The sequence below is a fragment of the Stegostoma tigrinum genome, chromosome 14 (genome assembly GCF_030684315.1).
Source record: "Stegostoma tigrinum isolate sSteTig4 chromosome 14, sSteTig4.hap1, whole genome shotgun sequence".
In the NCBI taxonomy this organism is placed as follows: Eukaryota; Metazoa; Chordata; class Chondrichthyes; order Orectolobiformes; family Stegostomatidae; genus Stegostoma; species Stegostoma tigrinum.
The window spans coordinates 72,982,213-73,007,330 of NC_081367.1; the positions used below are offsets into that span (position 1 = coordinate 72,982,213).

At 41.5% G+C, this 25,118-nt stretch overlaps 1 protein-coding gene and 1 long non-coding RNA gene across 5 annotated transcripts in view; one reads left to right on the forward strand and one right to left on the reverse strand.

Annotated features, from left to right (window-relative positions):
* Positions 1 to 17,578, reverse strand: part of u2surp (U2 snRNP-associated SURP domain containing) — an 88,202-nt gene extending 70,624 nt beyond the window's left edge. The window contains exons 1-4 of one of the 4 annotated variants that reach the window (XM_048542443.2): positions 17,481 to 17,578; positions 16,229 to 16,294; positions 5,499 to 5,595; positions 1,666 to 1,780 (exon numbers count right to left, since the gene is read on the reverse strand). In XM_048542443.2, the coding sequence (XP_048398400.1) occupies positions 1,666 to 1,780; positions 5,499 to 5,555 (172 nt within the window). In that variant the 5' untranslated portion in view covers positions 5,556 to 5,595; positions 16,229 to 16,294; positions 17,481 to 17,578. The remainder of the gene's footprint in view (positions 1 to 1,665; positions 1,781 to 5,498; positions 5,596 to 16,228; positions 16,295 to 17,480) is intronic. The other 3 variants (XM_048542444.2, XM_048542446.2, XM_048542445.2) reach the window with 3 other exon arrangements.
* A 52-nt stretch (positions 17,579 to 17,630) lies between these two features.
* Positions 17,631 to 25,118, forward strand: part of LOC125457914 (uncharacterized) — a 28,419-nt gene continuing 20,931 nt past the window's right edge. The window contains exon 1 of the long non-coding RNA XR_007248695.1: positions 17,631 to 17,815. This is a non-coding gene — a long non-coding RNA (uncharacterized LOC125457914). The remainder of the gene's footprint in view (positions 17,816 to 25,118) is intronic.

The window sequence follows — 25,118 nt, forward strand, 5'->3', positions numbered from 1 at the left end:
ACTAGTTTAACATAATTTCGCAGGTTCAGAAATTAATTCCAATGCCTGATTTAACTGTTTTACAGACTTATGTCACTACTTTCAATCCTTTATTTATATCTTGAATCTCTCTGCTCATCCTTTAAACACCAACTAAGAGATAGGCAACTTCATTCTTTTCTATCAAAATACATCACCTCAGACTAAGCTACATTGAAATTCATTTGCCAATTACATACTTTGCAAAGTTATTAATCACCCATATTCACTATACAGGCAGCTCAACACTCACCTGTAATAGTTCCCCAACGTTAATTCTCAAATCCTACCCAATATCTATGCACAGGATCATGAAGTATGAAATTTCATATAACTACTAACAAGTTAATTGTATTAATAGGATGGAAGATAAGTTTAGACACTAGATGACAGTAATGCGTTTGGATGTTGCAGGATTCGTTAATTTCTAGAAACTGTCCAAATAAATAGTGTTTTAAATTTTAAACTAGGACTAGATGGTCCAGGAGACAAATGGAACACAGAAAATCTGTTCAACAGAAGCAGCTTTTGCATATTTTCCTGTGCAACAATATCCATCCAAAGGAATCTTAAACCCAATTGCACTAATTGTTGATAACATAGGAATGCACAAGTTTGCCTTGTATAAATGGCCAGAGCATTCTCAAGCTCCAAGTGTACCTGGGCAACCAGCTGAATTTAATTGTATTTAACCTTCAATACTCAAATTCCAACAATGACACTACCCTGGAGATAACATTATGGGAAAAAGCCACTAATACACAGTCAATCCTAAGCTAAAGTTTAACTCCCGAATTCTTTAACAGAATGCCTCTACCTTCCTGGTTGCATCATGGTATTCTTTAAGTTGGTCCAATTATTTACCAGGGAAAGGCTTCAGTTGTTTGTCCCTCTGCAATAAAAGTTCACAACCAAACTCAACTTAGGAAACAATGATCTCGGTCCCATGACACCTTCAACCAGCTGTGATCCATCTCTGAGAAGCTTTGCTGTCTGCCAAAAATGCAGAACTTGACCTTCAGCATGATGAAAGGAAATATGCAGGGCTTGTAAACATAGAACAGTACAGCGCAGAAACAGGCCCTTCAGCCCAACATGGTGCCAAACATGACGAAAAATTAAACTAATTCCTTCTGCCTGCTCTTAGTCCATATCACTCTGTTCGTTGCATATTTATGTGCTTATCTCTTAAAAACCCCATAGTACCTGCCCCCACTGCCACACCTGGCAGCGCATTTCAGACACCTACCACACTCAGTTTAAATGCAAATGATTACAAAATTGGTTACAAGTAAAAAAAGACCCCTCAAACAGTTTCATCAATACTGCCAAAGCAAAGCCGAACTTAAGTATCAAATGAACAAAAAGCAGATTTGTCAAGATCCTAAAACTCTTTGAAACCACTGACAATCACACAAACCAACAGAATTTGCCACTTTGTACCCTTTTTTTAATTAAAGTCTTACCTATATGAAAAAAATGGAGTTTTACCAGTAGAAAATAGTTGAAGCATTGACTTTAGCATTGCAAAATAACCTACTCCAATTCTACCCGGACTGTGAAAGGATTTCTGATATAGCCAATTTTAATAAAGCAGTGTTTCACCTACGTACTTGGAAACAATTTGCATAACATTGATAAACTCACCTCTTGTTGCATTTACAATGCCACCTCTAACAAACGCTTTTACTTTACTGGAGTCAGCACCCTCAAAGGAAGCCAAAAATTCTTCATATATTTCAGCAGCTGCCTTTTCATCTTCCTGAAGGAAAGTATTAAGATTAGTCTCTTGCACTTGCAACTTTATTTTCCACTCACAGTTTCACAAGTAGTACATTTAAGATTATTTAGCCATTAGAAAACATACACTCATTGTCTCAAGGGTTTGAATATTGGGATTTGACAGTGAATAGAATTATCGCCCAGAGGTGGTGCTGGACAGTGGTACAATTACAACATCTAAAAGACATTTGGATAGGAGCATGAATAGAAAGGTTTGGAGGGATATGGGCCAGGAGCCGGCAGGTGAGACTAGTTTTATTTGGGATTATGTTCAGCGTGGACTGGTCAGACCGAAGGGTCTATTTCCATGCCCTATAACTCTATATGTACACATATGCTTAAACATGCAAAAATGAATGTAACATGGAAAAGAAGAAATCTATTAATCTCAGCGTTCAAACAGATTTGTTTGAAAATTGTGAAGAAAAAAAGTACGTGCATCATTTATTACATTATCCTTGCTATTAATACTATGAATGCCGTTTAGATATCTAAAAAATAAGTAAGAGAGAGTCAAGAGTGGGGATTGGACCACTAGAAAACAAGGCTGCGGAAGCTGTAATGTGGAACAAAGAAATGGTGGAGGAACTGAATAGGTACTTTGCATCAACTTTCACAGTGGAAGACACTAACAACATACCAGAACATCAAAAGAGTCAGGGACAGAGGGGAGCGTAACGCGCCACGAAGGAGGGAGCGTAACGCGCCACGAAGGAGGGAGCGTAACGCGCCACGAAGGAGGGAGCGTAACGCGCCACGAAGGAGGGAGCGTAACGCGCCACGAAGGAGGGAGCGTAACGCGCCACGAAGGAGGGAGCGTAACGCGCCACGAAGGAGGGAGCGTAACGCGCCACGAAGGAGGGAGCGTAACGCGCCACGAAGGAGGGAGCGTAACGCGCCACGAAGGAGAAGATGCTGGAGAAGCTGAAAGGTCTGAAGGTGGATAAATCAAATGGATTATATCTGTGACAATACTATGGTTTTACGGGTGTACTTTTTAAGAAATGAGGAAAGATTGAGATAGAAATGCCAAGCACTCTGCTCCAAAGGTGATAAAGCAACAGCTTGAGGTGCCTTGGGGTTTTTTGTTAAAGTTGGAACAATAGAAGCAGCCTGGATGGATTCCCACAGAATCGGGATTTTTTTTGGTTTTAGCCTCCAGTAACAGTTGCTGGGGTCTTGAAACTGGATGTGAAAGTTCTCAATCCTCACTCTGTAACAACTAAGCTGGAGTTCTCTTCCTGCTGCTAGAATCACATGTGAGACAATCTGTTTCAGTGAATTTGCCTTTGCCATGTGTGTTTGTGGGATGTTACTACATTCGAACATTTAATTAGTTGTAGTTAACAAATTATTTTGTTAAGCATTTTGATATTTACAGTTAAGCTAATGCTTTCATTTTTGTCTGTATTTTAATTATACTGTCTGAGTAAAGTGTGTTTTGTTTCAAGCCTGGTAGTTTGACCAATCAAATTGCATCTGGAACACAACGCCTTACACTTACCTTTAAAAAGTGAGAAAAGGTTAGGGTCTAGACTATCATTTTAACATGTTTGAAAATGTTTGGTCTGATCCATAACACACCCCAGAGTTCTGATGAAGATAATTGAGGAGATTGTAAAGGATTTGGTGGCGAGCTTTCAGGAATCACTGGAGTCAGAGAGGGTCTCAGAGGACTGCAAAATGGCTAATGTAGCACCCTGTTTGAGAGGGGAAGGAAGGAGAGAGAAGTCTGGAAATTAGAGGCCAGTAAGCCTGACCTCAGTTGTTGCTAAGATTTTACAGCCCATTATTAATGATGAGATTGCAGACTACATGGAACTGCATGGTAAAATATGCCTGAGTCAGCACAGCTTTGTCAAGGGGAGGTCGTGCCTGACAAATCTGTTAAAACTCTGAGGAGATAATGAGCAAATTAGACAAAGGATAACCGGGAGACAAATAAATAGGGTTAGAGACAATGGTGTTAGGGGCAAGGTACCAGCATGGACAGAAGATTGGCTGACTAACAGAAGAGAAAGAGAAAGGCTAAAGGGATCTTTTTTCAGGACGGCAGCTGGTGATTAGTGGAGTTCTGCAGAGTTGCATTTTGGGATCATAACTATTCATGTTGTATATTAACAATCTGGACAAAGGAACTGAGGGAGATATAGCTACATTTGCAGATGACAGACAGATGGAGGGACAGGTAGTGTTGAGGAAGTGGGGAGGCTGCAGAAGGACTTAGACAGGTGCAGACAGCAGGCAGATGAAATGCAATGTGGTTATGCACATTTATAGGAATAACAGAGGTGCAGACTATTTTCTAAATGGAAAGGCTTTGGAAATCTGGAAGCACAAAAGAACACTGAAGTCCTATTTCAGAATTCTTGTAAGGTTAACATGTCAATTCAGTTGCCAGTTAAAAAGGCATATACGATGGACAATGTGTCGATACTCAGTGGAGTTTAGAAGGATGAGGGGGTATCTGATTGAAACTTACAGAATACTGCCAGGCCAGGATAAAGTTTTATTTGATTTGATTTACTACTGTCACATGCACTGAGCTACAGTAAAAAATATTGTTGTGTGCTGGCTACACAAATCATACCTTACATAAATACATCAGAGTAATAGAACAGAATGCAGATTATAGTGTTAGAGCTACAGAGAGGGTGCAGAGAAAGATCAACTCTAATATATGAGAGGTCCATTCAGAAAACAACTGTGTGGAAGTAGCTGTTCTTGAATCTGTTGGTACATATTTTGGTATGACAGAGTAGACGTGGAGAAGATGTTTCCACTGGTAGGAGGGGCTGGCAACAGAAGACACAATCTTAGATTGCAGGAGTGACCAATTAGACCTGAGTAGAGGATGAATTTCTTCATCTACAGAGAGGTGAATCTGTGAAACTCATTGCGACAGAAGGCGATGGAGAACAAGTAATTGAGGACATATAAGGCAGAGGTGAACAACTTCTTGATTAGTAAGGGGGTCAAGGGTTACATGAAGATGGCAAGAGAATGTAGTTGAGAAACATATCAACCACAATCAAAAGCTATATGTGTGATGAGCCAAATGGTCTAATTTCACATCTATATTTAACGTTCTTTGCTTGTTCCCCAACATCTAGCTAATAAAAACAACTGAAGCCACGGAGGCCCAAGTATCCTGTCCTGTGCCTAATTAGATGAACTTGGTTTGGATGGAATTCTGGTGAAAAAGTATTTTCAATTAACCCGTTTGGGCACTCTATTCTGAAGGAGGGTCCAGGCCTGAAGTGTCAGCCTTCCTGCTCCTGTGATGCTGCTTGGCCTGCTGTGTTCATCCAGCTCTACACCTTGTTATCTCAGATTCTCCAGCATCTGCAGCTCCTGCTATCTCTAGACACTTTATGACAATCTTCTGGTGTACTTGAATCCTAGACTTCCTATCTAGATGTATGGCACTGCCACAAGGCTCACAGACTGGTTTATTTCTGCAAATTCCTTGTTTACAGATTTTTTGGCAGGATTGCAGTGATTTGAAGGAAAACTAAAGTACAATCATTAATTACCAGTGAGCCTTGCTACAAAATGCACAATTTCAGGTACTAGATCCGGAAAGGATTAACTAAACTGCCACAGCTTCCTTGTTTCCCTCCAAAATTAGCCAACAATCACTACCGAAAATAAAGAAAATAAAAATCTGCCTTCCATATATTCTAAAGATTTCATACCTTCTTTTTAATTTCCTCCTGCTCCTTTTTACTGAGAGTCCTCTTTGAGGCAGTCATTTTGTCAGCACTCTAACTTAGTTAATTAATCAGAAGCACACTGGAGAAGAGAAAACAAGACAATCTTCATCACTGCTGGCTAGTATAAATATCTTGAATGAAATTCTTGTAAATTCTGAACTTCAAAAGAGAATTAAACATACAAGTAATTCTAGTGGTTAAATTCACAAAATAGATAACATTAACTCTATCCACAGAAACTACAGGTATCACATGTCCTTGAGTATGAGTTAGAAATAAGAATATAAAGGTGTTGCAACTCCAAATTTTTCTGTTAATGACAGAATAGGTCAACATTTGGATACAAACCCTTCATCAGAATTCAATTTAAATGAAAAATGCACCCTACATTTTTCTTTGCAGAAGACGAGATATGCTGTGCAATTCTGGCATTTATATTCTCTATCGCCTACCAGCAAAGTGGCTCAAAGTTACAGAAAAACAGAAATATGATCAACTGGCAAACTCAAAGTACAATTGTGCCTATCAAAGCAATACACACAAGCAAAGTAGAAACCTGACAATCTGGACAAAAGAAAATCACTATGGTACATGCTTGGAGTTATTTATTATAACAGAAATCTACATTGCTTTCTTTCATCTTCCAGAAGAGGTCTTACCCAACTCATGCTCTCAGGGTACAGGTGAATTTTCAAGAACAATGGATATATTATTCCCATAGTTAAGAAACGTCTCACGATATCTGGAGATAATCAGCAAAGTCTATACTGTCTATTCATACTTCTATCCTCCTCCAAAAAGTGAGCAGAGAAATCTAAAACCTCAGATGCCAGCATCCACTTCACAGGTCACCTTCTCTTCCCCCGTCCAGGCCTCACAAAACATATGGTTAGGAATACCAAGCATGCCCTCTCCATTCAATGTGCCACTGATGCTAACCTCTATAAATCTCCAGTATAGAAAATTCTAGAATAGTACTTACAGATCGACATAAAATGTTCCAAAGACAAAATTATCAAACCAATGAGAAATGGTTGGTAGAGAAGAGATTTACAAAAAAATGTAATATATCAAAACAGAAACTGGAGCAAAAAAATATAAATTGCCAGGGAACAGAAGTGATTTTTAAAAAAAAAAAATCGAGAATAGAAAAGGTGGTGAAGGTGTTATTTAGTACGTTTGCCTTTATTGGTCAGTGTATTGAGTACAGGAGTTGGAAAGTGATGTTGCGGCCAGCAGGCCACTTTTGGAATACTGCATTCAATTTTGGACTCCCTGCTATAGGATGATGTTAGAAAACTTTAAATGGTCCATAAAAGATTTACAAAGATGATGGCAGGGTTGGACAATTTGAGCTATAGGGAGAGGCTGATTAGGCTGGGGCTATTTTCCCTGGAGTGTTGGAGGCTGAAGGGTGACCTCACGGAGGTTTATGAAAACATGTGAGGCCTGGATAGGGTGAATAGCCAAGGTCTTTTTCCCAGGGTAGAGGAGTCCAAAACTACAGGACATAGGTTTAAGGTGAGAGGGGAAAGATTTAAAAGGGACCTAAGGGGCAACATCTTCACATAGAGGATTGTGTGTGCATGCTATGAGCTGCAGAGGTGGAGGAGGCTGGTACAACTATAATGTTTAAAGGGCATCTGGATAGATACACGTGTAAGTGGGTTGACAGGGTTATGGGCCAAATGCTGGCAAATAGGACTAGACTGATTTAGGATAGCTGGTTGGTGTGGACAAGTCAGACTGAAAGGTCTGCTTCCATGCTGTACAACTCTTGTCACTGTGACTACAATATCACAGGTTAATACTGGTTACAACGAGATGGATAAGAGTCCAACTGGGAAAATTCAGTGACACCAGCTCGATAATGAAGGACAGGTTTTGAAGATGGATGATGTAATAGTTGACATCACATCTTGTAAACAGGATGGGAAATGATTCCTTTATTCATTCATGGGATGAAGGTGTCACTGGCCAGCCACTGGGCAATTGAGAGTCAGCCACATTACCGTGGGTCTGGAGTCAAACGTAGGCCAAACCAGGTAAGGACATTAGTGAACCAGGCGGGTTTTTCAGACAAACAACAATGGATTCACGGTCATCATCAGATTCTTAATTCCAGATATTTTTATTGAATTCAAATTCCACCATCTGGCATAGCAGGAATTGAATCTGGGTCCCCAGAACGTTATCTGGGTCTCTGTGCACTAGCATTTATTGCAGTGTCCCATTGTATATTATTTTTTTCACTTTGAGCCATTCTGGGTTGATAGCAGAAATAGGAACCTGATTGAAGGGAAGTGAAAGTGAAGCTCCAGAAAAGAGCAATGTGCTTTGGCAGACAACAGTTTAAGGCCAAAGGAGAGGAAAGAAAAGCTGGATATAGGGCAACAGGTGGCAAGGATAGAGGGTAAATGGCGTTTTTGTTTGAAAGAGGTTTCAGTACCCAACAAGAGAACATGATTCACAATAATAGCTAAAATTGTAGCAAGGTACGAAAGCTAGATGGTCAGCAAACCAGTGTTAATAGAATCAAAGAAACAAGGGGTGGATCTGACGAATAAGATGTGCTCATGAAAGGGAGAGAAGATACCAAAAACAACTTGGGTACTAGGAAATTTGTGGTTCCCCTGTTCAAGAAGGGGAGTAGAGACAACCCTGATAATTATAGACCAGTGAGCCTTAACTCAGTTGTTGGTAAAGTGTTGGAAAAGGTTATGAGAGATAGGATTTATAATCACCTAGAAAAGAATAAATTGATTAGGGATAGTCAGCACGGTTTTGTGAGGGGTAGGTCGTGCCTCACAAACTTTATTGAGTTCTTTGAGAAGGTGAACAAACAGGTAGATGAGAGTAAACCGGTTGATGTGGCGTATATGGATTTCTGCAAGGCGTTCGATAAGGTTGACCACAGTAGGCTACTGTACAAAATGCAGAGGAATGGGATTGTGGGATATAGCAGTTTGGATCGGAAATTGGCTTGCTGAAAGAAGAGAGGGTGGTAGTTGGTGGAAAATGTTCATCCTGGAGACCAGTTACTAGTGGTGTACCACAAGGGTCGGTGTTGGGTCCACTGCTGTTTGTCATTTTTATAAATGGCCTGGATGAGGGCATAGAAGGATGGGTTAGTAAATTTGCAGATGACACTAAAGTTGGTGGAGTTGTGGATAGTGACGAAGGATGCTGTAGGTTGCAGAGAGACACGGATCAGCTGCAGAGCTGGGCTGAGAGGTGGCAAATGGAGTTTAATGCGGACAAGTGTGAGGTGATGCACTTTGGTAGGAGTAACCAGAAGGCAAAGTACTAGGCTAATGGTAAGAATCTTAGTAGTGTAGATGAGGAGAGAGATCTCGCTGTCCATGTACACAGATCCTTGAAAGTTGCCACCCAGGTTGACAGGGTTGTTCAGAAGGCATACAGTGTTTAAGCTTTTATTAATAGAAGGATCGAGTTCCGGAACCAAGAGGTTATGCTGCAGCTGTACAAAACTCTGGTGCGGCCGCACTTGGAGTATTGCGTACAGTTCTGGTCACCGCATTATAAGAAGGATGTGGAAGCATTGGAAAGGGTGCAGAGGAGATTTACTAGGATGTTGCCTGGTATGGAGGGAAGGTCTTACGGGGAAAGGTAGAGGGACTCGAGGCTGTTTTTGTTAGAGAGAAGAAGGTTGAGAGGTGGCTTAATTGAGACATATAAAATAATCAAGAGGGTTAGATAGGGTGGATAGGGAGAGCCTTTTTCCTAGGATGGTGACGGCAAGCACGAGGGGGCATAGCTTTAAATTGAGGGGTGAAAGATATAGGACAGATGTCAGAGGTAGTTTCTTTACTCAGAGTAGTAAGGGAATGGAACGCTTTGCCTGCAATGGTAGTAGATTCGCCAACTTTAGGTACATTTAAGTCATCATTGAACAAGCATATGGACGTACATTGAATAGTGTAGGTTAGATGGGCTTCAGATCGGTATGACAGGTCGGCATAACATCGAGGGCCGAAGGGCCTGTACTGTGCTGTAATGTTCTATGTTCTATGAAATTAAAACCGAAGCTAGAAGAGAGGTACCAGAGGATCCAGAAACTGGCAATGTGACATCCCTACTCAAAAAAGGAGGCAAAAAGTAGAAAATTGTAGGCAACATCTATTGTTGGAAAAATGTTAGAATCAATTAAGGTAGTCATAGTAGAATATCTGGAAAATCAATCTAACCAAGGAGAGTCAGCATGGCTTCATAAAAGTGAAATAGTGTCTAATTTATTAAAAATTTTCAAGCAAGTTTCAATCAGACTGCAAAGAAGTGAGACTGTAGACACACTGTACTAAGACTTCTAAAAAGCATCCAAAGTACCTCACAAAGATTAAGTCGTACAATAAGCATCCAAGGTGTTAGAAGTAGTCTTTGACATGGATAGAGAATTGGCCAAAGGCAGGAGACGGCCAGTGGGGAAAGGAGGTTATTTTTTATGTTGGCAGCCTGTAACCCATGGAGCTCCACAGGGATCATTGCTGGACCACAATGGTTTACAATATACATTGATGACTTGGAGGAAGGAAGCAACTATACCATAGCAAAGCTTGCAGACTACACCAAAATAGGTGGAAAGGCAAGTTGTCATGGGAACACAGTTTACAGAGAGATACCAATAAGTTCAGGGTGGGCAAAAAGTTGACAAATGGAATATAATGTGGGAAAATGTGAGTTGTTTGTTTTGGAAGGGAGAACCAAAATAAAAGTATTATTTAAATGGAGCAAAGCTACAACACAACAGTTCTTGGGGGGGCACTCATGCACAAGACACAAAGGTGCAGCAGAAAATTGGGAATGCTAATGGAATGTTGGCCCTTATTTCAAGGCCTTGGAGCGCAACTGTACAAGATACTGATAAGACCATGTCTGGAGTACTGAGTACTGTTTTGGCCCTCTTATTTAAGGAATGATATTGTTTCATTAGGTACAGCTCAGAGAAGGTTTCCCAGAATGATACCTGGTATATTGGGATTGTCCTATGAGCAAAGGCTAAACAGATTCTACTCAAATGGAGTTTAGAAGAACGGGAGGTGAACATATTGAAAGATATAGGATTCTTAAAGGGTAAATGCTGAGGAGGATGTTTCTCCTCTTGGGCAAGTCTCGGGCCAGAGAACAAAGGGCACCAATTAGAGGGTGATGAGCAGGAATTTCTTCTCTTCAGAAGGTGATCATCTTTAAAGCTGCTTGCTGCAGAGAGGTATGTGAACAGATTCTTTGCGTATATTTAAGGCTGAGACAGATAGATTCTTGATCGGTAGGGGAATGCCAAGTTTCAGGAAAAATGCAGGAAAGTGGATGTGAGGAACACCAGATCAGTTGTAGTCTGATTGAATGGCACAGCAGGGTCCAAGGGTCCAACGGCCTACTCTTATTCCTATTTGGAAATATTTCACCATTCCTTTATTGGCAGTGGATGAAAATTCTGCAATCCTTTCCTAACTGCATTTTGGATCAACCTATCGCACACAGATTGCAGCAGTTCAAAATGACAACTCACCACTAACTAGGAATGTGCAACTGATGCTAGCTAGCCAGCAATTTCCACATCCCAGGAGAGAAAAAATTAAAATGGCCATTTGCACAAGACAGCCCTAAATTTAGACTACCATTTGCTTGAATAAATCCTTCCTAAAAATCAATTCTGAACAAAGTGGCTTTAATTTTTAATGTAGCTCTCATTCAAGACATTGGGGAACAACAGAGGGGAAAAGATTTTAAACGGACCCAAGGGGCAACTGTTTCCACACAGAGAGTGGTACATGAATGGAATGAGCTGCCGGAGAGAGAGGTGAAGGCTGGTAATAATTACAACATTTAAAAGGCATCTGGATGGATATATGAATACAAAGGGTTTAGAGGGATATGGGCCAAACACTGGCAAATGGGACTAGATTAATTTACGATATCTGGTCGGCTTGGACGAGTTGGACCAAAGCGTCTCTTTCCATGCCGTACAGCTCTATAATTCTACAACAATACAACACTCAACCATCAGCAATAGTCTCTCCCTGTATGTCCCACTTAACATCTTAAACTTTGATTAAATTATCTTATTACCATCTGAATTCGCAGGAATGCATCTCAAATTGCTGTTGAGCTTATGCTGAGTTCCATTGCAATAATGTGGGAAGCCACCAAAGTAGAATGGGATAGGCACAGAGAATTAAAATGACTGGAAGTTCATACATCGCCCTTCAGTTCCACCACTTCCAGCGTGAAGTGACATATCTTCCCAAACTGCCATCGTTGCAAAGGGACCATCGCCTCCGTGTCATCCTGATCCATCCATAATCATGTGCCCTACTTCTCAAAGCAAGTATCTATAAGAACAGAAGCGACAACACCTCCCCTTTTAACAGAAGAACAAGGGGCCATAGGAGCAGGATCAGATATTTCAGTTCATCAAGCGTTCTCCAGTCTAATATGATTATGGCTGATCAAATAAACACTTCTTTATAGAATCTTACAGAATCCATACACAGTGTGGAAACAGGCCATTCAGCCCAATAAGTCTACACCAACTCTCCAAACAGCATCTCATCGAGATCTATACTCCTAACCCATCCCTGTAATCCTGCTTTTCCCATGGCTAAACCACCTAACACACCTGAACACTATGGGCAATTTAGCATGGCCAATCCACCTAGCATGCACACATTCGGACTGTGGAAGGAAACCAAGCACCAGGTGGAAACCCATGCGGAAACAGGAAGAATGTGCAAACCCCATACAGACAGTTGCCCGAGGTGGAATCATACCTGTGTCTCTGGTGCTCAGGCAGCAGTGCTAACTACTGAGCCACCATGCCACTTCAATGCCTTTTACCCACAGCATGCTCATAGCCTATCACTCCATAGGTAATGAGAAATCTATTAACCTCTACTTTAAATATACTCAAGGACTGAACTTCCACTGAGGTAGACAATTCCAAAGATGCACCAGGAAAAATACTTTGCACATCCCAGTCCTAAATGGTGCTAATTATCTATCTCCCTTCTGACTATCAAAGGCTTCAAATTCTTCTTCCAATTAAAGCAGTAATTTACATAAATTCATTTCACTTTAGCATTCTCAGTATCTAATTAGAATATTGTAACATTGTAACATTTTTCATACTGGTGTCATAAAATTAACATCTGCAGTTATCTATTTTATCTCTCTATCCCTTCTTCGATAGAAGGGTTACATTTGCAACTTTCATCTGCAGGAACCTTTCCAGCATCTGTAGAATTTTAAAAGGTAAACAACCTTTTAATTCCCTTTATTCATTAACAGGATGAGTGTTACTGGCTAGGCAGTATTTATTGCCCATCGAACAGTTCACAGTCAACTACATGGATGTGCTTCTGAGTCACATTCAAGGGCAGACAAAGTAAGGATGGCAGTTTCCTTCCTTAAAGGACATTAGTGAACTAGGTGGGTTTTTCCGACAATCTATGGATTCACGGTCATCACTAGATTTTTAATTTCAGCTATTTTATTTAATTCAAATTCCAGCATCTGCCATGGCGGATTCGAACCCAGGTTCCCAGAATGTTTTCTGGGTCTCTGCATTAACAGTCCAGCGATAATACCCTCAGCCATTGCCTCCCCTTGCAGGTGCTATTTCAAAAACAACCTCCTTTTGGGTCTCTAATATTTGTGGGCAATGTGTACGTCTTCGACAAAGACAGCGATAAAGCAATTGTTTAGTTTTTCTGCCATTCCCCTTTTCTCCAGTTTAAATTATCACGTTTCTACCTGTAATGGACCCACATTTGTCCCTATCAATATTTTCCTTTTTAAATATCTAAAGAAACTTTCTTAGTATGCCTTTGTTAGTTGCTAGGTTGGACTCAAGTTTTTTTTTTGTTTTGCTGGATTCTAAAAAGACGCCAATCCATGTGATTGCCACTTTTTCTGGCAAGCACTAGCCTAATTCAATCTTTAAATCCTTTTATTCAATATAGTTCACCTTGTCTGTTGAGTCTTTGCATATGAGAAGAATACTTATTGTTGATCATGTAAATGTTTCTTTAATGCCTACCATTAAATCTTTTATCCAATCATCCCAATTCAGTTTAGCCAACTTTCCCCTCATATCTTCATGGTTTATTTTGTTCAGATTTAGGACCCCAGTTTCTATATGAATGGCATCATTTTCAAACTTAATGTAAAATACTATCACATTATATTCATTATTTCAAATGGCTCTTTCCTAGCAAGGTTATTTATTAGCTCTTTGTCATTTTACATACCAAGTCTAAAATATCCTGATCCCGAATTGGTCACTCCATGTCCTGCTCCAAAAACACCGCTCCTACACACTCCAGAAATTCAACTTCCTCAACACCAGTGGCAATCAGCTTTACTCAGTTTATACTGCCAGCTCTAAGAAGCGAGGAATTACTTCTATGCAAATTGAAGTCATCCATTATTACTGTGCTACCTTTGTTACGTGCAGTTCTAATATCCAGATTATCAAGCTCAATACAGTTTGGCAGTATCTAATTAAAAAGAAACAGTTCAAGAAGAGTCTTTCTGAGCTTGAAATGTTACATGTTTCTCCCTCTCTGAATGTTGTCACGTCTAATTTTCTTCACGATTTTCTGTTTTAATTTCAGATCTCCAACATCCACAATATTTTGGCTCTGTTAGCACAGTTTTGTCATTGATTAAAAACCCCCAATGTTTGCTGCCCATACTGTTTCTCAATTCTATCCAAACTATGTATTGTAACAGTTTTAGATTTCAAAAATTAATTTTGTTCCTTGATCTCTGAATCTATACCATGAATAACATCAACAAATCATGTTTTATCTAAATATGAACCCAAAAGCATATTAGTCTTTTTAACAACTGTACGGGCCTCAAGCTTTAATGAACCTTGATTCATTCCATGATTAATGATCCTCATCTTAAAAAGTAGATTTTTCTCCCCTACATTTGCTACACCACTTGACCAGCAAATAGAAAGTATGATGCCTGACAAACTCAATATAATTAGAAATTCTATAGAAACACACATTGACAAAATTTCTGTGGAAACAATAGGGCCAATCAAGACTGATCTAAATCTAAACTTTTAAGAATAAATCAATTAAAGCACAAGCAGCCCACCTCTTTTCCTTTCATTTTACTGTAGCACAAAAATATTATGACACAGACCCTTTCTAACTCCTGGCCATATGTCCACAACATACGAGGTAGTAAATCTTCCCTTATGATTCTCAATATAGATTTTTGTTTTGATGCAATTTGAGAATGATTGCTTCTAACTCAACATAAAAGTTTAGATTCACAGAGTCACAGAGATATACATTACAGAAACAGACCCCTCAGTCCAAGTCAACTATGCCGATAAGATATCCTAAATAAACCTAGCGCCATTTGCCAGCATTTGGCTCATATCCCTCTAAACCTTTCTTACTCATATACCATTCACATGCCTTTTAAGGGCTGTATTGTACCTGCCTCCACCACTTGCTCTGGCAGCTCATCCCATACACATACTACCCTCTGTGTGAAAAGGGTGCCCCCAGGTCCTTTGTAACCCTTTCTCCTCTCACCTTAAACTTATGCCCTCTTGTTTTGAACAGCCCACCACGGTGAAAAGACCTTGTGTTTTCACCCTATCCATGCTCCTCATGATTTTATAATCCTCAGCTCCAAAGGTCCAGGAAAATCACCCCAATCTATTAGCCTCTCCCTATCGCTCAAAGTCTTCAACTCTGGAAGCATCCTTGTAAGTCTCTTCTGAACCCTTTCAAGTTTCACAACACCCTTCCGACAGCAGAGACCAAAATTGCATATAGTATTCCAATAATGCCTAACCAATGTCCTGTAATGGTTGCAACTTGACCTTGCAATTCCTATATTCAATGCACTGACCAATAAAAGCAAGCATACCAAACACCTTCTTCATTATTCTATCTACCTGTGACTCTGCTGTCAAGGAACTATGAACCTGCACTCCAAGATCTCTTTGTTCAGTAACACTCCCTGAGACCTTACCATTAAGTGTATAAGCCCTGCCCTGATTTGCCTTCTCAAAATGAAGCATCTCACATTTATCTAAATTAATCTCTTTCTGCCACTCCATGGCCAACTGGCCCATCTGATCAAGTCCCGATTACACTCTGAGGTAACCTTCATCACTGTCCACTACATCTCCAATTTTGGTGTCAACTGCAAACTTACTAATACCTCCTATGCTCACATCCAAATCATTTGTATAAACGACAAAAAACAATGAACCCAGCACCGAAGCTTGGGGCATACCATTGATCACAGGTCTCCAGTCTCTGTCTCACCACCACCCTCTATCTTCTACCTTCAAGCCAGTTCTGTATCCAAATGGCTTGTGCTCCCTCCATTCCATGCAATCTAACCTTGCTAACCGGTCTACCATGAGAAACTGTTTTAATATAAAGAAAATTAAAAATAATTATAAACTCCTTGAGTTTATAATTCTCAAACATCGAAACATTAAACAAATGAAAATATAAGAACTACTCAACACATCTCTGATCAAAGATTCTCAGAAAAATGTAAACCTCTTAGGAAATCATGGCACACATGAAATCAACAGAAACCATGATAATTTACTGTGTAATTTTCATAGGAATGTTCACCTATCCAAGCATGATATATCCACTGAAAGCCATTTGGAATTTAAAACATGTTACATGAGTAGTTCCTACCTTTTTTTAAACACACAAGCTCATATAAGTTTGCAGTTGGAAAAATCAGCAATGCATCACTTGCACCTGTGGGGATAAATCAAATATTTTACAGAAAAATGCCAAATGGTATGCAATCTAATTTCCAAGCAACTAAGCTGCCTTAATTCACAACTGGGTGCTAAGATGTGGAATGGTGGAATGATGGAATATGGGATCTCCAACCCTAAATCTTTCCAAACTACTTAGCTCTCTAGCTTTACCAGGTCAGTCTGAAGTTCAAGCACAGGAAGCAAACTAAAGAATAGGGTAAAATAAAATGAGCTACAGCTCACTTCTGAAAAACTGTTATGTTTCTGCAGTAAACAAATCTGAAACATGTTATTGAATGAAGACTATCAGAACGCTAAATCATTATGCAAAAAGAAATAGACATTCTGGAATAAAAAATGTGAGAGTTCAGAACGTATCAAAATTTAAGGTGACATGAATTAGTCCAAATTAAACTGCATGGTTGAATAATTTCACAAACAGAACCATCTGAAGCACTTAGTCATCCCTTTCGAAAAGTTATCTAGCCACGTATAGGAGTCCAGAAAAAGTTCAATGACAGAACGTGCATATCCGTCTGTCCTGGAGTGAACTCCGAAGCAATATTTCTTTATAGTTATTGTAATTTAAAAATATATCAACGCATTATTCAAACTGCTTAGCTTTGAAAGTGGAAAATGGAGTCTCGATGCTCAGTATTTATTTTCGGCACTGCTACCAAGCATGTTCTTGCACAAGTAAGGCCTGATCGCGGGAGAGATGGACGCGGGCAGTCGCCTTTTAATTATAGTGTCACGTTGGTGTAAAGAAATACCTAACAATAAAGGTGTGTGGGATTGGGGGGGGGGGTGGGGAAACTATTTTCTTTAAATCGAGACTTTAAAGATGCGGCTTCTACAGGAGGCGGGCACCTTGGCGCTGCCCGGGACTGAATGACGGCGGCAGAAGACAGCGTGTGTCCCAGTAGACGGGGCAGAAGAGCTGCTGGCCAGTCCTCTTCTCTACCCCCCCTCCCCCCCCCCAAACACTCCCAGCTCAGGCCCGAGGCCTCCTCGTGTATACCAGCCGCAGGGCCTGACCTCGACACCACACTACACCAAACCAAACCACAATCCGGACTTCCCAGCCTTCTACCAACTACAAGGTGAGAAAGCATTCCTCCCCCCGCCCCGGTCGCGACAGCCGGTTGCTTGCGCTTTCTCTCAGGTCCCCTGCCGCCCACCTCACAGTCGCTGCACACACCGCGTCTACCCGAGCTCCGCACTGTTTTGTCCGCCATTTTCCTCCACCGCCGGATCAATCGAGCTCCGAGCACAGAAAGGCATCGATTGGTGGGGGAGCCACGTGACCCCACCCCTCCCCAAGACCCCACAGCCAGCTGCGCGTGCGCGCAGTTCGAGAGGCGAGAGATAATCGTTACCTTCTCCGTCCCTTCATCACCGTTTTAATCGTCCTTCTCATCAGTACAGCCCTGGAAAGAGACTAGGCTGCTTTAGGATTACACAGACCTCCTGCATCCGCAGGTTTTCTCTTTTTATCCTAGACAGGCCGGAGCAGGTAAGGCTGAGGGGGATAAGATTGAGGCCGGCGCCGTCTTTACTTGAAACAAAATCAAAAGGCTGAGGGGGATCTGACTGAAATTGTGCTTCTACAAACAGATAAGACTGAAGGTGATCTGATGGAGTGAAACAAAAAAAAGCTGCAGCTCTGATGAATCGTTATCTAGTCTCGAAACGTTAGCTTACTCTCTCTCTCTCTTCTCTCCCCCCCCCCCCCCGCCATGGATGCTGCTTGACCTGCTGTGACCTCCAACAACTTTTGCTTGTTTTCAGTACACTACTGATTCCAGCATCTGTTGTAAGTTGCTCCTATGTTGTGATATGATTGAGGCTGGTCGTTTTCCTTGATGCAGAGAAGACTGAAGATGGTCTGATCTGAGGGCAGCACGGTGGTTAGCACTGCTGCCCTCAGTGCCAGGGCATTGGAGAAAGTTTTGGCCCAAAACGTCAACTTTGCTGCTCCTCTGTCTGACCTGCTGTGCCTTTCCAGCTTCACATCTTATAGACTCTCAGTGCCAGGGATCTGGGTTCAATCCCACCGTCAGGTGAGGTGGCTGCACATTCTCCCCGTGTCTGCATGGGGTTTCCTTCGGGTGCTCTGCTTACCTCCAACAGACACAGGGTTGTGCAGGTTAGGTGGATCGGCCATGCTAAATTGTCCATAGTGTCCAAGGATGTGGGGGTTAGGTCGATTTTGGACCTTTTTAGGAAAAAGAGGTGAGGGAGTAAGATTGCTAGTCAGGGTGAGTATAGTAGCAACTCAAAGGCAGTTCAAGAATGATATGTCTACAGAGTCATTTTGGGTTGAGGTCAGAAACAGGAAAGGAGCAGTCACTTTGGTGGGTTTTTTTTTACGCTACGCCCCCCCCCCCCCCCCCCAATAGTTGCAGGAAAGTAGAGCAGCGGGTTGGGAGCCAGATACTGGAAAGGTGCAGAAGTCACAGGGTTGAGGTCATGAGTGACTTTAACTTTCCAAATATTGATTGGAAACATTTTAGTTCTAATAGTTTAGATGGAGCAGATTTTGTCCAGTGTGTTCAGGAAGGATTCCTGACACAGTATGTAGATAGACCAACATGATGAGAGGCCACTTTGGATTTGGTGCTTGGCAACAAGCCGGGCCACATGTTGGACCTGTTGATAGGAGAGCATTTTGGCAGTAACTATCATAACTCTGTTTCTTTCACGATAATCATGGATAAGGATAGGTATGAACGGCAGGGTAAATTTGGGGAAGGGGTAATTACAATTCAGTTAGGCAAGAACTGGGTAACAGAAATTGGGAACAGATGCTGTGAAGAAAGAGCACCACAGAAATGTGGAGATTGTTTAAGGAATGCATACTGCATGTGCTCGATATGTTTGCCCCTAGCAAGCAAAGAAGATGCAGTCAAGTGAGGGAGCCTTGGTTCTTGAGAGAGGTCAAACGACTGGTTAAGAGGAAGAAGAAGGCTTCTGTAAGGTTTAGGAAAAAAGGAATGGAAAAGGCTCCAGAGGGATACAGGTCAGCCAGGAAGGAGCTGAAGAAAGGGCTTAGGAGAGCTCTAAGGGGCCATGAGAAAGCCTTGGCCGATAGGATCAAAGAAAACTCCAAGGCTTTTTCACCTATGTACAGAACAAGAAAATGACCAGAGAAAGAGTAGGGCTGTTCAAAGAGAATTTGTGCACAGAGCCTAAAGATATAGAAGAGGTCCTTAATGAATACTTTTCTTCAGTATTCACAACTGAGAGGGACCTAGTTGTAGAGGAGGATGTTGTGAAACAGGCAGTTAGGCTAGAGGAGGTTGATGTTAGTCAAGATGATGTGCTAGGAATTCTGATGAAGTTGAAGATAGATAAGTCTCCCGGGCCTGATGGGATTTATCCAAGGATTCTATGGGAAGCGAGGGACGAGATCGCAGGGCCTTTGGCAATGATCTTTTCATCCTCACTATCTACGCTTTTAATGCCGGAAGACTGGAGAGAGGCAAACGTCATTCCCTTGTTCAAAAAATGGAATAGGGTTAACCCCAGAAATTACAGACCAGTTAGTCTTACGTCAGTGGTGGGCAAATTATTGGAAAGGGCTCTGAGAGACAGGATTTATGATCAGTTGGAAAGGCACAGTTTGATTCATGATAGTCAGCATGGATTTGTGAGGGGTAGATCATGCCTCACAAACCTTATTGAATTCTTTGAAGAGGTGACCAAACACTTGGATGAAGGTGGAGCAGTGGAAGTGGTATACATGGATTTAAGTAACGTATTTGATAAGGTTCTCCATGGTAGGCTCATGCAGAAGGTAAGGAGGCATGGGATAGAGGGAAGTGTGGCAGATTGGATTCAGAATTGGCTGACCCTTAGAAGATAAAGGGTAGTATTGGACGGAAAATATTCAACATGGTGCTCAGTTATGAGTGGTGTACCACCAGGATCTCTTCTGGGTCCTCTTCTATTTGTGATTTTTGTAAATGATTTGGATGAAGGAGAAGGGTGGATCAGCAAGTTCGCAGATGATACGAAGGTGGGTCACATTGTGGACAGTGCGGAGGGCTGTTCTAGGTTACAAAGGCTGTTCTAGAATGCAGAGCTGGGCTGAGAAGTGGCAGATGGAGTTTAAACCTGAAACTTGTGAGGTGATTCATTTTGGAAAGACAAACTTGAAAGCAGAATACAGGGTTAACGGAAAGATTCTTAGCAGTGTGGTGGAGCAGAGGGATCTTGGGGTTCATGTTGACAGTTCCCTGAAAGCTGCCACCCAGATGGATAGAGTTGTTCAGAAGGTGTATTGTGTGTTAGTTTTCATTAATAGAGGGATTGAGTCCAAGAGCTGTGAAGCTATGCTCCAGCTATACAAAAGCTTTTTTCGGCCACGTCTGTAGTATTGTGTCCCATTCTGGTCACCTCATTACAGGAAAGATGTGGAAGTGTTGGAAAAGGTGCAAAGGAGATTTACCAGGATGTTACCTGGAATGGACGGACGGTCTTAAGAGGTAGGTTTGACGAAGCTAGGGCTTTTCTGGTTAGAATAACGACGGATGGGAGGTGACTTGATAGAAGCGTACAAAAATGATCAGACGTATAGATAGAGTAGACAGCCAGATACTTTTTCCTAGGGTGGAGGTAGCTTTTACAAGGGGACATAGTTTTAAAGTGAAAGGAGGTAGATATCAGGGAGACGTCAGAGTTAGGTTCTTTACTCGGAGAGTGGTAGGGGTGTGGAATGCGTTGCCGGAGAGGGTAGTGGAGTCGGCCTCATTAGGGGCACTTAAGTGGCTATTAGATAGGTATATGGATGATAGCATAAGGTAGCGGTGGAGGTTAAATAGACCTTTGGTATCAAGTAAAAGTTCGGCACAATGTTGTGGGCTGAAGAACAATACAGGCCCTATGTTCTATACTTTGTTTTCTTCGTTCATTCACGGGACAAGGCAATGCTAGCTAGGCAGCATTTATTGCCCATTGCTAATTGTCCAGAGGTCAGTTAAGAGTAAACCACATTGCTGTGGGTCTGGAGTCACATGTAGGTCCGACGAAGTAAGGATAGCAATTTCCTTCCCGAAGGGCATTAATAAACCAGTTGGTTCTTCTGACAATCAGCAATGGATTCATTAGACTCTTAATTCGAGGCATTTGTTGAATTCACCTTCCAACATCTGCCATGACAGGGTTTGAGCACAGGTTCTCAACATTATCTAGGTCTCTGGGCTAACAGTCCAGTCCACTAGGCCATCATATCCCCTCTATCTATTATTGAATGGCAGAACAGGCTCAAAGTGCTGGACAGCCTATTCCTGCACTTGTTCTCTATATTTCTATGGTTTGAGGAAAATAAATTTCACCCACAAGTATATGGAACTCAGTGCCTCAAGACATCTAAGGAATGTTTAGATGAGTGCTTGAAATACCATAACCTATAATGTTATTTCCAAGCATTGGAAAATGACCAGCATGGACACGAAGGGCCAAAGAGTTTCTTTCCTTGCTGTCAGCACAATGACTCTTCCATGTCCTTTGAACACAGTTTTTATCATATTTCTCATTTTAAGGGTGCAGAGGAGACTCAACAGGATATTGCCTGGTCTGCAATGATACACCTATGAAGAAAGACAGTAGGTAACTGGGGATTATTTTCCTCGGAGAGAAAAAGCCTGATGGGTGGACTGATTGAAGCGTTCAAAGTTCTGATGGGTCTAGATAAGGAGAAACCTTTTCTCTTAGTAGAGGGGTCAGTAATCAGAGAAACAATTCTCGGGTAAGGAACAGGGTATTTGAGGAGACGTTTTTTCCAACCAGAGGTGTCTAGATCTCATTGCCAAAGAGGGTGGTGGAGGCAGGAACCCTTAAGACATTTAACAACTATTTACATGAACACTTGAAACACCATGCAAGGCCATGAGCCAAGCAGAGTTGATGAATGGAAGGGCGTCTTTCCACGCTGTTTAAAAACGCTGACTGGAAGGACACTGGTCTCAAGTGTTAACTCTTGTTCCTTTCGGCAAGAATGGTGCCAGAACTGCTGGGTATTTCCAGCGTTTTCAGTTTTTATTTCTGATTTATGGCACCCACAGTATTTTGCTTTTTGATCTCACTGCCTGGGGCCAATAAATGAAAGAAAGTCAGGTCCTCTCAGCCAGTCATTTTGTAACAGCATACTTTTCTAGAGAGACATCCTTCTAGGATTAAGAGAATGAATTGGAAAGATGCTCTGAACAACAGCTGCCAATGTGACTTAACAACATGCAAAAATTCCAGAATTATGCTAAGAGTTTGTTTGCTCTTGTGGGATAATCCAGAACCAGAGGGTAAATTTAAGAATGCGATGAGGAAGAATTTCATTTCTTTTCTGAAAGGATCGTTAATCTTTGTAATTCTCTTCACCAGAGACCTGTCTGGCTGTGTCATTGATTATATTACAGACTGAGTGACAGATTGTTGATTTCCAGTGGAGTTTAGAGTTTTGGTGTTCAGGAACAGGCCTTTTTCCCTGATGCATCGGAGGCTGAGACGTGACGTTATAGAGGTTTATAAAATCATGACAGGCATGGATAGGGTGTAGCCAAGGTCTCTTTTTCTCGGGAGGGGAGTCCAAAACTAGAGGGCCTAGTTTAACGTGAGAGGGGAAAGATGTTAAAAGAGATCTGAAGGTTCATTTTTTCACTCTGGGTGGAGCATATATGGAACAAGCTGCCAGAGGAAATGGTGGAGGTGGGCACAATTACAACATTTAAAGGTCATCTGGGTGGATATATGAATAAGAAGGTTTAGAGGGATATAACCCAAATGCTGGCAAATGGGACTAGGTCAGATTGGAATGTCAAGTCCGTGTGGATGAGTTAGACAGAGGTTCTGTTTCCATACTGTATGACTCCATAACAGTGCAATTAAGTTCACAATCAGATCAGCTGTGATTTAATTGATGGAGGTTGAATGATTTACTCCCATTCCTGTTTCGTATGATTATGCATCTATCCCACACCAGTTCAAACAAAGTATTTGATCCAGAGATGAGTGCACTATCATTGCACCACAAATCCCTACAGTGGCTCCAATAAGCTATCCATATCAGTTAAAACAGCCAGGCAAGTAGGGTCTATAATTAAGGATAAGATCTTGAAAATATTCCTACTTCATGACCTCTGCTGGTGCGGGAATTGAACCCACAGAATTGATGTCATTCTGCATCACAAAATAGTCATCGAGCCACAGAACTAACCCATCCAAGGAGACTTGGTCCAAGTACATCGATTACAATAATAACCAGATACAGAAAATAATCAAAAAGGCTAATTAAATGCTTTATATCTAAAGGAACAGAATGCAAGGGGTAGAGTTCTGCTTCAGTTTTACAAAGCCCTAATTAGACTACACCTAGGGTTCTGTGAACAGTTCTTTAACATTAAGGGAAGATACTGGATGATTTTGATTCTTGGACTCCAGGTGTTAACCCTATGAGCAGAGAATCCTGGAATTTAGCAAATTGAAGGTTGATGAGATTAAGGTTTCTAAGGTATTAATGGAAACATGTCAAAAGAAACTACCTCCACATGTTAGGGAGTTAGGTGACATAGTCTAAAGATTAGAGACAGAGATCCTTGGATTGAAATACAAAGCAGAGAACCATACAGCGCAGGAACAGGCCCTTCGACCCTCCAAGCCTGTTCCAACACATTTTGCCCTTCCATACTAAAACCGCCTTCATTTCAGGATCCTTCTATCCCCTTCCTATTCATGTAGTTGTCCAGGTGTTCCTTGAATGCTGCGAAGGTGTCTGCTTGCGCCACCTCCTCTGGTAGTATGTTGCAGGCACTACCCACCCTTTGTGTGAAGAACTTGCCTCTCACATCTCTTTTAAACTTCTCCCCTGGAACTTTGAACCTGTGTCCCTTAGTGATTGACCCCTCCACCCTGGGAAAAATTCCTCATTCCTTCCCCTCTATCCATGCCATTCACAATGTTATAATCATCTGTCAGGTTGCCCCTCAACCTCTTACGTTCCAGTGAAAATAAACCCAGTCTATCCAACCTTACTTCAGAGCTAAAATTCCCCCATACTAGGCAACTAGTAAACCTTTTCCATACCCTCTCCAAAGTATCTTTATCCTTCTAGTAGCGCAATATTCCAAGCGTGGTCTATCTAAAATGCTGCAGCTTTATAGAACAACTTGTTTGTACTCATACAGTGCCCCTTCCAATGAAGGCAAACATGCCATAGGCCTTTTTACTACTTTGTCTACCTGCGCTGCCACCTTCAGTGATCCATGGACCTGTACCCCCAGATCCTTCTGCATATCAATACTGCTAAAGGTTCTGCCATTCACTGTATAATTTACATATATACTTAACCTTCCAAAATGAATCACCTCACATTTGTCCGTATTAAACTCCATCTGCCATTTTTCTGCCCATGTTTCCAACTGATCTATATCCTGTTGTATCCTCTGACAATCCTCACAATCAGCAACTCCACCAATCTTTGTATGATCTGCAAACTTACTTATTTGACCAGCTGCATTTTCCTCCAAATCATTTATGTTGACCACATAACACCAGAGGTCCCAGCACTGATCCCTGTGGAACACCACTGTCACAATTCTCTATTTGGAAAAGCATCCTTCCTCCACAACCCTCTGTCTTCTATGATTAAGCCAGTCTGTATCCATCTTGCCAGCTCACCCCTGATACCAGCCTGCCATGAGGGATCTTGTCAAATATAGAAAAACACTTTACAATCAAGTTTTGGAAGTTTGGAATTCTCATCTGTAACTTACAGTTGAGTTTGTACATTCATTCATGGGATGTGGGCACTGCTGATTAGGCCA